Consider the following 16,013-nt stretch of genomic DNA (forward strand, 5'->3'; position numbering starts at 1 on the left):
ACCATCCCTTGTTCCTCTCCGCTACAGGTACTGGTTCTATAGCAACTTTCTACAGCAAGGTTAAGACTTCCTGCTGTAGGAGCGGGTCTGGAAACTTCAAAGAGTGTCTCTCTGGTGGATTGTTTTGAGGTTGCGTTAGAAAAGGGAGGCAGTAACTTTGGACTATTATTTCTAGAGCCCAAAGTAATGGCTCGCCATTCTTGCAGATGCTGCGACAGCCTGCCTCCCACAGGTGTCTTGTGATGCAAGTCCTATAAGTGGTTTTGTGGCTGTTGCTGCGGCCACTGATGGTAAAGCAGCTGCAGCTGGGGCTGGCTTTGCACATTTTCCTCGTCCACCACGAGTGGCCTTTTTCTGGCCTCTTTCACTGGCCATTCCGCTCGCCTTTCCATATGAGGAGTAATAACGATAGGATCGTCCCCTCCAAGATTGTCCTGATGCACGAAAAGGCTGAGGTTGCCTAATAGCAGCTCCAAAAGACTTGGCAGCTCCTTTTGAGGTCTGCAACCTCTCAAGGGTCTCTTCTGCCTTGTTGCCAAAAAGGTGAGACCCGTCAAAGGGCATATTCAAAAGACGGTTTTGCACCTCTGGTGCGAAACCCGCTTTAGCAACCACGCAAATCTGTGCATTACCTTGCTAGTGCCCATGGACCTTCTCACACTATCTGCATTGTCCAATCCAGACTGAATGAATTCCTGCATGGCCTCCTTTCCATCTTTAACAATGGCTAGGAATCCTTCCCTTTCATCCCCTTCTGGTATGTGCTCCGCCGCCATTGCAATGCACTCCCACAGAGTGTACGAAAATTTTGCCAAGGCACAAGTGGAGTTGGCCGATTTTAACGCCATACTCCCAGCTGAAAATACCTTGCGCGCCCAACCATCCACACGATTGTCATCCCTATCCGGAGGGATGGAAGGGTACCCCACCTTATTTGAAGCTGTGACTCGACCACCTTTGTCATTAGCTGCCTGTATGAAGGACTGGCATGTTCCCCTGGTTCTGGCCTGCCAAAATCTGTTTCAGGTGAGGTATCAACTCCACTTGCATTATGCAATGTTTTCCACCAGATCCCTCCATCCTGCTTTTCCTCATTCTGCAACATTTGGGGTCCCATATTCCAGTCAAAAAGGAACATTCTCCTCATCAGACCTCTCTGAAGTTAAGGATTTGAAATATTCTTTCCTTGGAAGAGGTTTAAAAACCTTTTCTGGGAGAGGTGGGTGGGAGAGGTGTATCAGTGGAGCCTGAAGGCTTTACAGCCTTTGCAGGCTTTTCTTTTGCTGTTATTTTGACAGCTTCTGGCTGAATTGGAGCCTTTGGAATATTTGGCGCTGAGGGCTTCAGGGTGGACGTCGACAAAGGCGTTGATGGTGCTGACGAAATAGTGGTCGTCGACGGAGCTGGCTTCGAGGGCGTCGAAGCGCTCTTCGAAGGCTCATCCTTCGAGGTGTGTCGGGTTCAGGACGGCGTCGGTGACCTCAAACGGACGACTCGATTTGAGCAGTCTTTTCCGCTCTGCGTCCTGGAGGGTTCCCGATCCTTTTTCCTTTGATCACTCGAGCTCGAGGGCACGCAAGTGTCGGAACGGTAACGCTCACGGCCGGCTTCCTAAGAAGGCGCAGACCGAAGCTTAGCCTTTTCAAACACCTCCATAATTTTTATTCTAAATGCTTCCCATTCTTCGGAGGGAGAATGTTTTGTGGGGCATTTCATTCTTTTGGGGGATTTGTCCGAGGACTAGGTGGAAGGGGACCGGTGGCGTCTTTTCTTGGACTTTTTCATTGAAGATGAAGAGTGGTGTGAACCACTTCGGGACCTAGACCAATGCTTTTGCCTTTCGCGTCAAGGAGATTTCTCCACACGGGACCTCGACTCTATGCTAGAGGCTTTTCGTCGGGTTTTGGACCTACCTGCAGTTTTCCCTTCCTCTCTTGCCAAGTCCTTCCCCTTCATTGCCTGACACTTGTACAGGCCTCCATGTCATGGCCTTCACCGAGGCACCACAGCCATTCTCGGTGCGGGTCCGTGGACATTTTCGAACTGCAGGATTTACACTTTTTGAACCCCGAACGTGGGATAGTCGGGGTCGACGACGAGGACATTATCGAATATCTTCTTCAATAACTGCGTCACAGAACTACTCGAGGCGCGCTGGGTCTCCGAAGCAACACGTACTGCGGAAAAACAGAACTGAGGCCAACGGGCGCCACGAGTGCTACTTGTATACCTGATGACGTCACCTTCGACAGAGGCCTCCGAGGGACCTCAACTCGATTACATTGATGCACGGCGCCCTCTGCCGAGAGAAAAAAATGTTTTCCGAAGCAGCTAAAGCTGGATGGAATACATCTAAGATGAGAAATACGTTGGAGAACACAATCGATTTGAAGGGGTATCCCCACCGATACCGCACACCTTAAGCTTGAAGCATTTTTGTTAGTGGGGAGCAGAGCCGATGTCTTGCCAGAGTAAAGGCTGACAAGTCTTGATATACTGAGATCCGTGCACCTTCCCATTCCACTGGGCCTCTCCTACTCGCTAGCTCTAGGATTTTGCTTTTCTCTGATAAATAGTGGAACCGCACAAGAATAGCCCTGTGCGCCCTGTCGATGGTTGGTTCATTCGTATTGGCATCTTCGAAGAGTGACCTCACAACAGCATTGCCAGCTTTAACAATGTCCGATTTCGTTTCCCCCCCTCGTTCCGGAAAGCCCAGAAATCTTAGTTTACAGCGGCGCTCCCTGTTCTCCAAATCGTCAATTTTCAGGGAGCACTTCTCTTCTCTTCTCTCTAACTCCGCCAGGCACATGTCAAATTGAGTTTCAAGGATGTCAATTGAAGTTGTGTTAGCTTCCAATGCTTGGACCCTGCCATCAATAGTATCAACTTTTTTATCCAGTGTGTCCAGCCGCACTGCAATGTCCGCTCTGAAACCCTGAATTTCTTCCAGGAGGGTGTCCATACCTTTAGCGTCAGAGTTGGTCTCCGCCGATTCTGGAAGAGTAAGGGTCGCCATTGTTGAATGGGGCGTAGGGAAAGGGGGTGTGCAGCGAAATCTCTGCAAGGATTCTGTCCAGCTCATGAACGCACCCGACCCTCCAGGTCTCAGACTAGGACCTCTGATGAGACACCAGGTAGAAAGGCACCACAGTCAGGTCGAGGGTCGGCCCTGGTGAGGAGGCCTCAGAGGGTCCAGCCAAGAGGAGGATGCAATGGGAGATCGAAACCTCTGGCCGCACAGTCACTAAGGGAAGCACCAGGGGGAGTGGAGGGGCCCACAGCTAGCCACAGCTGAGAATTGGGGCAAACCACTCGAGGTTCCAGTGGGAAGGGGGCACAGTAGAGCAGAGAGTGCGCTGAGGAGCTACCAGCCAGTACACAAGCTGCGCCCCGGGTTCCAGGGCTATCCTCCCAATAATTCCCAGAAATGCTCTTGCCCAGCAGGAGAAGACTGCCTCCCCAGAAAGCAGGAGGGGAGGGCCAGGGCTCCCACCCCGCTCCTGATTGAAAACAAAGTTTATCAGACCAGTGGCCTTGCTCTCCAGTCAATATAGCCCCTCAGGGGAAAAGGAAAGGCACCCGGTACTGCTTCGGGTCTGTGGCTGCAGAGGAACGTTCAAGTCGTCAGCTGTTGGTGGGAGATTCCCTAGCAGAGCAACACCAACCACGGCAGAGGCCCCAGAATCCGAGCGCAGCCAACGTACGTGGGACGCCACCTGCAGTGGGCCTCCAGGTGACAGATCATCAGTCAGGTGTATGGGACCGTGCAGTGTTCCACCTGGAGGCGGGTAGCGGGGGCTCCCCACGCGTGTGAGCAGCCACGGGACAACCCCAGCAGAGGCCTGAGCGCTGAGGTGCTCGGTCACTGTGCGCGGGCCTCCCCAGGCGTCAGATTCCTCCCGCAAAGTCAGGAGGGTCCAGCAGTTCTCCTTCTTTGGGGAGCAGACTTCGCTCCCAGTCCCCACATACCCGGGAGCACTCCCAGAGGGCAGGCCTTGTGCCGCTCCCCCACCGCGGGATGGGCCGCACCATTGTGGAGCGGCTACTGGGAGCCGCAGTCCGCTCTGCTCCGCCTGAAGCTACCAGCTCAGTTCTCCCGCTCTTCGCCACCTCCGGAGGTTGGGATTTCGCCGCACCAGCCCTCGATGGTCCAGCACAGTGTCTCGGGGGTCAGGCACCTCGTTGGGGGACTAAGAGGGTGGGGGGCTCAAGTCCCAATTAACCAGACTGCGAGGAGAGGAAGACTGAGTTGCGTCAGAACATCTCGGCGCCCCTTGGTGGTCCTCTTGATTGACTTTTTTACATCCTGAGAAATGTTGTTAACACTGTAGGAATACAATATGAAATGAATGTGTGATCTCTCACCCTGATTGTTGTGATTATTGAAATATATGCCCACCTGGGTTTATCAGGGCTTAGGCAGGTGCCCTTGTATATTATTTTTCACACTATCAGGTTCTGTGACATTTAAACTACTTTGAAGGAGGAGCAAAATGGCATTCGGAGCATCTGAAGTAGGAGCAAAAAGGCATAAGATAATAAAACGAATATTACTGTTACTCTTAAACAGTGCAAATAGTTTGAGTTCACCAGAGGAGTTGATTGAATGTGCTAGAGTCTTGTATAGGTAAAAACGGTTCTGGTAGTTAAACGGAAAAGTCTTTGCCACGGTTCTCAGAAGTAGTTCATAGAAGAAATATTCATACGTCAGGTCACAAACTGACTAGGCCTGCAAGTTGCCAAAGTTTCACACACCTTCGCAGTGAGAGGCAAGTTCTCTCGGTCGGGTTTTCACAGTACCTTATATTATTGAAGCAAAAGATGCAGCTGAAGACTTCCATTCCTGGCAGTTCCTGCTGATCTCGCTGTTCCTGAGCCTCAGTCGTGGGGACAAGAGGGAGGATGTCGAGGGACTCCTGCATTGCACAGGGACTGGTCACAAAGCTGGCAAACTGGCAAATGTTAAATTCCGGTAGCTGTTGTCAAGCACACAAACTGGTGTCCTTCTCCTTGGCTATTCGGTTTCCTGCAGCACTCTGAGGAAAATACAACCGGATCCGAGAATGGTGTCCAGGTGGCTTACGAGTTGATTGGTCCCACCAACTCAAAATGGAGAAGTCGTCCTTGAAGGGCTTCTCTGTTGAGATTAACTTGGCGATTCGGACCTACAGCAGGGCTTCACCGGGCAAACCAACGGTCCAGGAGTTGCAGCCGCCGTCCAGCTCGTCTTTGGTTCTTTCGTTCCAGTGGTCGACTCTGCCTTCCCAGCCAAGAGACTTGCCTTTAAACAGTTGTCTCCCATTCATTCCAGCCTAGCTGCCACTCACCCATCAGGGTGGCTGTCCTTGCCGGACAGGTCAGCCTGCCAATCACGCCGGAGTGCATTTGGGTCTCCTAGCAGACTAAGTACAGCGAGTTTCGGGCACCTCCCTCACTTCCTGCTCACCCCAGACACTTGTGCGCCAGAGGTGGTCTTCAGTACTGAAGCCCCCCAAAGGCGTAGTAACAAAGGGACCAAACCTGGTTTGGCGAGCAGAGCAAAACTCTAGAAGGACCTTGCCACAAAGAACTGGAGAAAAAAGAAGACCGGACCTTTTTTTACAGAGGGGGGCTCAGACGCCATATTAAAAAACATGGCTCCCGCGATTTAATGCTTGCGGTGTTCGCGGTCCGGAAAAATCATGGTAATTAGTTGTAAAACAACTGCCACCAGCCATTCTGAGTGGAAAGTGTAGCATTTGACTGCTACATGAATATCTACACACAGGGGATGCTAAGTAACCCCTCCAGTACTCTATTGTAAGATAGGGTGTGGTGGGTCTAGGATTTTAAAAGACTAGTAAAGTTAATTTCACTTGACTTACTCTGGGAAACAGTAGTAGTTAGGTAGTTAAACCTTGACAAAGCCTGAAAGGCTTCCCTGTGGCACTGCACTGAGGGTGCTGTGACACAAATGAAAAGATATGATATTTTATTTGTATCGCGCTCGTACGCAAGTGCTTCAGACCGGGAACAGGGGAGAACACAGCACAACACAACAATGATCTTACTAGGCCCAGTGACAATAAACGCGCAAGTGCATGGGAAAGGGAAAAGGGAAAAAGTGCATGGAAGGGGGAGAGTGGAAAGCGCGGAGCAGAGGAGCGCAGATAAATAATAATAAATGAAAATAAATAGAAAATGGAGGCAAAAAACAGTGGTAGTGCAGCCAGCAAGTGGCAAGTGCCGTGTTTAAGGCAGCAGACTGGGTAAGTCTGATAAGTGCAGAAAAAGAACAGAAATGGGGTGGAGGTAGGCTGTATGGGTACATACACAGTCTCCTTTACAAGGGGTGGCAGGAGGCAGTTCAGGAAGGTGGCAGGGTGAGCAGGTACCTGGGCCCAGGGGACAGAGGGTGGCCAGGTGCACACTGCCAAGAGAAAGCAGGGGAGCAGGGGAGAAGGGGAGTGAAGGCAGAAGCAAAGAGGAAGGTCTTGAGGTGCTTCCGGAACCCGAGATGGTTCACCTGAAGTTTTAGAGTGGCAGGGAGGCTGTTCCAGAGGGAGGCCCCATCCGAAGATAGAGATCTACCCCCAGCTCGTTTCTTTGAAAAACGATTGCCCGGAGAGAGTTAGAGGTAGAGGAGCGAAGAGCTCGAGAAGGGAGGTATTAGCTGAAGGTATGTTGGACTCAGGCTCCAGAAAGCCTTGTGGACAATGCAGAGGGTTTTGAATTTAATCCTTGCATCCACTGGGAGCAATGGGGAGATTTCAGAGCTGGAGAGATACGATCCCACGGCTTGGGGCCAAGGATAAGTCTCACAGTCCGGTTCTGGGCAAGTTGTAGAGGGCGGAGAGTTGAGGCAGGTAGATTTAGAAAGAGGCTGTTACAATACTCCAACCTAGAGAGAACCAGAGCTTAGGAGACAGTGAGCTTCTGAGGGAAGGAGAAGAAAGGCAGAGTGCCTCTGAGGAGGTGCAGTAGGAAGTTTGACTTTTTAGAGACCTAAGAGATATGGGCCAAGAAGGAAAGTGGGGAGTCAAAGTTGACCTCAAGGTTCTTAGCCTTGCAGGTAGGGGTAGGAGGAGGGCCAAGGGAGGCCGGCCAGAGAGTGAGGGAAAAGGATGGAGATGGTGTGGCGATGAGTATCTTCGTCTTGCTGGCATTAAGACAAAGATCATTGGCGAAACACCAGTCTTGAATGGCAGTTAGGCAGTCAGAGATGAGAGAGGGAGAGGAGGTGGCTGAGGGCAGCTGGAAAAAGGGTTGAGTGTCATCAGCATAGCACTGGAAATATGAGCAGAAAATGGCAAAGCAGTGAGTGAGAGTTGCCAGGTTTTGGTTGAAGAGCCAGGTTGAGAGGTTAGACCCATGGGGAACCCCACAGGTAGAGATGATGATGGGAAGGACCCCAGTTGGACCTGGGAGGGTCGATCAGAGAAGAAAGAGGTCAGCCAGGCCAGAGCCTGATCAGTGATACCCAGGTTATCACAGAGACGGTTGAGCAGGATGGTGTGGTTGACTGTGTCGAAGGCAGAAGAGAGATCAAGAAGTATGAGGACAGAGGGAATGTTAGAGTCTAGGTTGGAGAGCAGATCTTCACGGATATTCAGGAGAGCAGTTTCAGTGCTTCTGGACGCTCTGAAGCCAGACTGGTGGTCATGGAAACAACCAACAGAACCTGAATGAAGGTTAAGCTGAGAGATGGCCAGCTTTTCCAGGAGTTTGCCCAGAAAGGGGGTAATAGAAATTGGGCGATAATTGGCCAGACAGGAAGGATCAGCTGTGGGTTTCCTGAGAAGATGCCTATGGAGTTGTTTGGACTCCATAATTCAAAAAGAAAAACACAGAAAACAATTAAAATTAAAAGTACAAAGTCCCAAAGTTCAGCAAAAGAGCTGGGGGTCTCTAAGGTAGAGAGGAATTAACACATTTGAGAATTCTCCCTAACACCCATCTTTCAAGGTTTCACAAAAGGTAGCAGGCGCTCTTCTCCAGAGAGAACATGGCATGATAACCTGTTCTAAGATGAGAGATTGCAGCACACGCTTTTTGCTCACTGTACCTTTCACAGATGGGAAATATCCATTTGCATATCAGTCTTTGTCCCACCCACATGGGCAGTCCAGCACCGAAATGCTATAGCAATTCCTCTCTGAACAAGAGTACCAACAGCAACCCCATACACGTGTTTCAGCCTTGTTGGGCCTCATCAGTGAGGTGAAGCTGTGCCTCTCTGAGTACAGTGACCAGGGAGACCACGTCTGGTTGCCCCCAGGTAACTTAGGGTGACCAACCCCAAGTTCCTTACAAATATTTCACAAAAGGTAGCAGGCGCTCCTCTCCAGAGAGAGCATGGCATGATAACCTGTTCTAAGATGAGAGATTGCAGCACACGCTTTTTGCTCACTGTACCTTTCACAGATGGGAAATAGCTATTGATGGTATGGCAAAAAGCCATGTGCGGTTAAATCTTTGTAAAGTCAAAGTTTAAAAGCAGCAGAGCCTTGGTTTTGGCAGCAACAAATTAGGGGGTGAAAAAGACTACTTGCCCCTATGGAAGCCACTGGGGATGTTACTGTGCCAGAGACCAGATGAAATGATGCTAGATTATGGTACAGCTATCCACTAGCCAACGACTGATGTGGTTAAAGAAGGATCAGTAGGTAACCCAGAAACACAGGTCAGGTACATCTAGGTTGCCTAAGAGTCCCCAGAGGTCTTTGCTGAGAACAGGTGCAGCTGTGGAACGTCAACAGGACAGCCAGTACAACATCACACAGAGGTTATTATCCAGGAAGGGGCTACTCTTCCACAAACATAATTACATTCAAAAGCATTCGAACAGTATCAGTGCAACTACATTAGGGTACCCCCACCCTGAAAAGCGTAAGGTCTTGTCCCCCGAGTTAGGCTTTGCAGGAGGACTTACTAAGGAAAAACATAAGGAAACCAGTTCAGGAAAAGCACAAAGTTCAGGAGTATGGTGCCAAACAATATAGACTGCATGTAGAGAACCCAAGTAGCAGCAAAAAGTAACTGCTGGAGGCCAAGGGCAGTGGAAGAAAATCTGAACAGCCCTACGTTAACTAAATCAATGTAATGATTCAAGGAATGTGACCATCCTGGCAGAAGAGTAGTCACATGTTCAGTAAAATGGAAAAGCATTTGCTAAACCTTACAAAGAGAAAATGTGGTTGTACCCAACCTCATGGGAGGGCAGGTGCTCATTAGCCGTCTCTGCCAGGAGTTAGGGCTTCACTGAGATGCTTCATTAAGCTTTTCTTTGGATTTTTGTGGTGAAGAAAGCAAAGGGCATTTCCTGCATAACTTATTCATAGCTTGTCTGTATATCTATAAGAGTTATCGGTCCCTTGTCACAAGAAAACACAATTAGAAGGTATAGACAACTAATGTCGAAGCAAGAGGTTTCCCTCTAACACTCCCCCATCACAACCAATGCAGAATCTCAAAAACGCCTGGTCTATTCTTCACACAAAAATAATAGATGTTATAGTATAGTGTGCAAATATGCTTAAGTGGTGATTAAAAAAGTACATGACATGAAAGAAAATGCAGGCAGGTTGTGAGAATGCTATGAAGGAAAAGTTACTCACTTGCAGTTGCAGTTCTCCGTCATGGGTATCGTCGTCATTTTCATAACCACCAAGATATTCCCGTGGGTCCAGAGGGATCCTGGAACACTGTTAAAGGAAAATATATTTACAATAACATGTTTAAACAAACCCAAAATATGATGCAGAAAATATTCAGCTTTTTAAGCAAGTACTTCTGCCAATTATGCAAAGGGAACTGGGTCCATTCCCCCCCACCCAACACAGCCATCATTCCTTCAGCACCCACAATGCTGAGCATCAGCCCAGTCCCTTTGTTCTACATGCACATTCATGCATGAGATAGATTAGTCATTTCCCTAATCTAGAGGCAGCCGGATGGGTGCGTTATGGATATAGTTAAGGTTCTATGAAGGAAAACTACAAATGCCTTTTCCATCTTGATCATAGTATCTTCATCACCATTCAGCTACCACAGCTTAGAAAGCCCTACCTCACCCATAAAAGAAGGATGAGGAAAATATGCTTGGCAAAACCAAGCATATTCCAAATGGTAGCCCACCATACTGGAGAACATGCCTTGAAATCACAGCCCATGCAGAGAAGCTTTGAAAAAGTATGCACAGCTCAACATTAGCAGTATCGCATGTCTTTGAAATGGTAAAACGCAGGGCAGGAGTTGATGCTCATCTTGCGGAATGAGATCAAATTCATCTTGGAGTGGGTCACTTTTTTTTTTTTTAATTGGCTTTTATTGGTTTTATCATATACAGCAAAGAAAAGAAACAAGAAAGAACAATAAAGAAACATCAAGATACATACAAAACAATGCACCGGTTGACACAATTAGTTACAGAAGAACAACAAAAAAAACAAAAAAAATATGAAAAAAGCTTAATGTCACCTCACAGTGTCATACAGTTATCTCAGTTCTCAATGAAGGTGCATTTCCTGATACTCAAAATGCAAAAGAAAAAACAACTCCCCTTCCCCCCCTGCCCCCCTGCCCCCCTTACTTAATTTGGCACCAGTTCGTTTTTCGCAATTAGAGTGCCGAAACGTTGATAGGGCAATGTTTCTGGCTCCAGTGTCTGACCTCACAGTTCTCGCTTGTATCAAGAGATTTTCCCTTTTTTTTTTCAGTCACTGCTACCTGAGCATTGGATTTCCATTAGGTCTCCTCAGGTTCGTCTGATCATTATCTGGCGTTAGGTGTCGACTTTTAAAGTCCGTCCATAGGGTTTCACATTGGGCTGCCCTTCCGTGCAGAGCGGCCGTTCTGGTTTCCATCAGATGTTGGTGGCTAGGGCAAATTGACAAGGGGGGTCCTGGGAGTCTCTCTGCCAGACATTAGTCCTGGTTACGAGAGACTTAACCAGAGTCTTTAGCTCACTATCTTTCACAGAGAAGAAATATCCCAAACATACCAGTCTTGGTCCTGCCCTGGGGCAGTCCAGCACCGAAATGCTAGGCAATTCTCCTCTGAACAAGAGTACCAACAGCATCCCCAGACACGTGTTTCGGTCTGGTTGGACCTCATCAGTAGGGAGGAGCTGTGCCTCTCTAAGAATAGTGAGCAAGGGGTCCACGTCTGGATTACCCTAGTAACTTAGGGTGAGACCCAAAGTTACTTAAATACGCAAATTGACAAGGGGGGGGGGGGTCCTGGGAGTCTCTCCGCCAGACATTAGAGAGAGAGACTTCTCAACTGGTGGGGGGGTCGTGAGACGGGGGCTCAGGTCGCCTCAGGGACCATGGGTGCTGGAGCTCACGCGGAGGTGGTGTCCCCCGCGCGCCCCCTGGTGGCCAGTCGTGGGTCACTTTTTAACAACATTGTATGCATGCAACTACTCATTTGGATATACCCTGCTTTGGCACAAGAGTCTGGGGCTTCATTACAAGTATGGCAGTGCAGGAAGAAATTGGCAGTAACTGAATTACTGCCACTTTTTCCGCACCTCCATACTACGAGTATGGCCCTGGAGTGGGGAAATTTACCTTTAGCATCATGCTGGAGGTAAATCCTCCCACTTTACGATGAAATTTGACAAAATTAGCAGAATTACCACGGCAGTAAATTCTGCCAAAAAAGCCCAGTGGGCTACAAAATGAAAATGGGGATTAACTCTGCCACTGCCACTTGTAATCAGGTGGCAATTCCGCCAGACCAAGTGGCGGTAACGGTAATTCAGTTGGGCTGTATTCCGCCAGATTTACTGCCAGAATACCGCCCAACTCGTAATGAGGCCCGTGGGTGTCGAGAATTGTGTAGGATAGGTACAACTGCTTTTATTATGCACCACCTATAGTTTTGTACATAATACATTAATGTCCACCGCCACGGTGTGCAACAATTGTTATGCTGGGGCAGAGGTCAAAATTACCTTTCATCAAAAACAAGAATGTGTATATAGAACATCATCCCTGTAAAAAACAGTACATATTATTTACATTAGTGACTCTTGAGTCCTAGTCCATAACCCAGTTAAAACCCATGTATTTCAACCATGCCAGACCCCATACACAAACTTGCTGCCTTCTGCAGTTCTTTGTCTAAATCGAATAGAAATGTACAGACTAGTATTGTATATAGAATAGGGATATATAGTAGAAATGGCCTATGGACCGTGAGTACAAACATCACTAAATTGAGTAAACTTGCATTTACTCCTACTTCCCAAAAAACAGATGTGAGACTGTTGAAGCAAGACATGGGTAGAAATGGAGGATGCTTATCGAATATGTGGGGAAATTAACTAGCCAATATGATACTTCAAGGCAGTCTGGATGGAAATCTGCACCTGCCTAAGTGTTAGTATTCAGAGAGTAATGCCTGAAGAAGGCATGCAGGATGGATCAGGTTGCAGCCGTGCAGATAACTTTAATAAGTGCCACTAAAACATCACCAGAGTTGTCAAGGCCCTAGAATTATTACAAATTAGCTTGGATTAGTGGGAGGAGACCTCCGAAAAAAGAACACTCTGTAATACACAAGACCAGGCAATGGAGCCCTCTGACGCCTGCGTACTTGGATCACAGCCCCGTAAATCACAAACAGATGTTGAATTTTCAAAAGGATCTGGTCCTTGAAAGAGGCTGGCCCGACAAGCTCTCAGAAGCCAGCCCTAGAAAAAGGTAGGGAGATCTACCACCTGATTTGCATGTAAATCAGATAATAGTTTGGGAAAGAAGAAAAGTGCCACCTAACTCAGATGAAGAAATGTAAAGGGCATCTCAGAACTGGCAATGAGTAGCAATCTTTGGATATTAGCAGTGGTCATGAATTCAAAGGGCCTGAAAACTAAAGTGCTTATAAATCAAAGGATTATGCTGGGATAATTAGTGTAGGTACGGTTTCCATACACACCCATGCCCAATTAATGAAAGTCAGCAAGCCATCTAGATGCTGGACTTAAAATAGATCCACCACAAAAGAAAGGACAGCATCCTTTAGCGGAAGTTGGTGTGGTTACAGAGATTGAGTACCAACCTAAGGCTGTCGACTTGCAGTGTTCCCAAAGTAGATGTCACACTTTGAAAAAAAGGTTATGATGGGGAACCAGGGACCAGATACTGAAAAAAGGAACCCATGGTTGAGGTTATATTCTGGAAGGAACACAATTAAGACCAACTGGGATTCTATATTTCAGACCTTTGCCAGCTTAAATGTAAAGTACACATTTTAGCAGTGTAAAACATTGTTCCTGGCAGACATAACATGGCATAACATTTGCTGAAACCTTTGAGCCACTTACTGGATATTACTTCCCTGTGTAAAGAAAATAGCAACCCTAAACCAAAACGATAAAAATAATTCAAGAGACCAAAAGCTCACTGCAATAATTTGCAAGGGAAAACAAGGTTTATTACACATAAAAGGGTCTCAGACGGTCCCGTAGAAAACGAATTGACATGGAGCTTGTCACACCCCAAGAAGTTACAGGTTATATAGTGAAAATCCGCAAAATCTGCATACACAAGTAACATTATCCCCACCACTCTCATTGGCTACCACATAGAGAACATGCCAAGGACCCCCCCCTCCCTATAATCCCTAGTCGATTGGCCACACCTTATCTAAACCCATTTACCTAGACACGTGGCACACCCCATAGTCACTAGTGAATCCAGGTATGGGATTGGTTACTAAAATATTGACAAATAAACAAAACATGACCGTCACGTGGTGTTTGTACACCCCTCCGATTCAGACACGTTCAAAGTGAACTGGCAATGGCAACTCTGCTTTTATAAGACAATAGGCCTTCTCATTATCCCTGATGCTGCGGCGCATACATGCTGCACCCCTGGCCATGTACTGTATTTATTGGCATCACCTCTTCTCCTATCCCAAATCACGGAACATTACAGACACTGCTCCCCCCCTCATCTCCTTCAAACTCCAGGTGCCCAGGAATGACGTGACCTGTGCACGACTCAAGTCTGAATTTGAGGGATTTATTTGCTTTGTATATGCGTGTGCTTGTAATTCGTATGGGATGCTCACCTCTGGGATGATTGCAGTAGTGCTCTAAATCTTTGCCGAGTCTATTGGCATTACAAACCCCCATCCCATACCAAGGGGCAAACCTTGGATTGGTTAGCAGACTTGAACTGCCACGTTACCATTGCAACCAACTCACCCTGCCCATGGACTGACCACCACATCATTACCTTCTCTCTCCCAGCTGGCCCATTGCAGACACGCTTCATCAACCCCATCCCTTCTACGTTGTTAGGGAGAATTCTCAGAAATGTGCCAATTCCCTCTACCTTAGAGACACCCAGCAACTTTTTTGAGGACTTGATTTTTTTTTTAACCTGGAGAGAGTGAGACCCTTTTTCCCACTCTCTCATGTATTTTCATTTGATTTCTGAGCTTTGTGTTTCTTTTGGTTATGGAGCCTGACAAACTCCATAGACATCATCTTTTACATTGTGTCACCCAGCACCTTTAGTGCAGTGACACAGGGAAGTCTCTTAGATTTCCCCAAGGTTCAAATACCTTCTCTGGGATCAACTACTGTTTCCCTGAGCAGTAAAGTGAAATTGACTTTACTTACATTTGTAACTTTCTTGACCCAGCACACACCATCTTACAACAGGGTGCTGGAGGGGTTACTTAGTATCCCCTTTGTCTAGCTTCCCGGGTCGGATTGGCCCCTCAGCCTTTCGGCCCGTGGCAGGGCTGAAATTGTCCATGGGGGCATGGGGGCCAGTTTCTGGCCATGCCTGGGACAGAGGAAAAAAAATTTAAAATATTTTTTTTTTTCAATTATTGTTTTTTTTCTTCAAAAAGCCTTTCATCCTTCTTAGGTCGATCAATGAGTACCAACACAGGTTGGGTGATATCTTATGCATATTTATTCTATAAAAAAGAGCTTAAGCGTAAGTACTATACAATAACATTATCACTTGGCCTTGCAGGTCTGCTTGTATTCACAGTAATTTAGTGTACTTAGGAACTTTGCTATTTGATGCCACTTCCTGTTTTGTCAATGGGTGAAAGGTTGTGTTTCATCACTTCCTGGGATGTGACTTTGGGGTGGAATCAAATGACATCACTTCTGGTGATGTCATCATAGGTCAAGTGCTGCAAGGGGTGGGCCACTTTTTCGAGGGGTGACCGGGCCCATTTCTTGCCCCAGTACGACACTGCTAGCTTCTCATGTAACATTTTTATGTTACCCTTTTCTCACTGAATGGCTGGTGGCAGTGGTTTCATTTTAACTACTGTGGTGTGCATTTACCGCGGGCTGCGTTCGCAGCTGCAGTAAAGCACCCAAGGGTGCCATTTTTGTCAAAATGGCCGTGGTCTGCTTTTTTTGCCATTTCTTTGTGGAAAGGTCCTTCTTGAAATTTACTCTGCGCGCCAAACCAGGTTTGGTCCCTTTGTTAATTTTGTCTTTGGCGGGATTCACAAGTGAAGCCTGCCTCTGGCTCCAGGCTGTCTGGGGTAGGCAGGAAGTGAGGGAGGTGCCCGACACTCCCTGTGCTCAGTCTCCTAGGAGACCCAAATGCACTCTGTGATGGTTGGCTGGCTGACTGTCCTGCAAGGACAGCCACCCTGCTGGGTGACTGATAGCTAGGCTGGAATGAAAGGGAGAGAACTGTATAAAAGGCAAATCTTTTGGCTTGGAAGGCAGAGTCACCACTGGACGAAGGAACCGAATAAGAGCTTGAAGAGGACGCCTGCTGCAACTCCTGGACCATTGGTTTGCCCGGTGAAGCCCTGCTGCAGTGCCAAAACGCCAAGTTTGCATCGACGGAGAAGCCCCTGCAAGGACGTCTTCTCCCCTGGAGTTGGTGGGACCAATCGACTCCAAAGTAAGCAAACTGGCCATCCTTCTCGGAGCTGGTTGAATTTCCACAGAGTTGCTGCTGGAAACCATAGAGCCAGGGAGAGGAACACCAGTGTGTATGAATTACTTTTAAGTTGGCCAAGAGCTCCAGGAA

At 47.8% G+C, this 16,013-nt stretch overlaps 1 protein-coding gene across 2 annotated transcripts in view; it reads right to left on the reverse strand.

Annotated features, from left to right (window-relative positions):
- KAT5 (lysine acetyltransferase 5) overlaps positions 1–16,013 on the reverse strand; it is an 804,909-nt gene that overhangs the window by 483,789 nt on the left and 305,107 nt on the right. For both annotated transcript variants that reach the window (XM_069644821.1, XM_069644820.1), the window contains one exon: positions 9,600–9,686. In XM_069644821.1, the coding sequence (XP_069500922.1) occupies positions 9,600–9,686 (87 nt within the window). The remainder of the gene's footprint in view (positions 1–9,599; positions 9,687–16,013) is intronic.

The sequence above is a fragment of the Ambystoma mexicanum genome, chromosome 2p, assembly GCF_040938575.1.
Source record: "Ambystoma mexicanum isolate Mex_15411 chromosome 2p, UKY_AmexF1_1, whole genome shotgun sequence".
NCBI lineage: Eukaryota > Metazoa > Chordata > Amphibia > Caudata > Ambystomatidae > Ambystoma > Ambystoma mexicanum.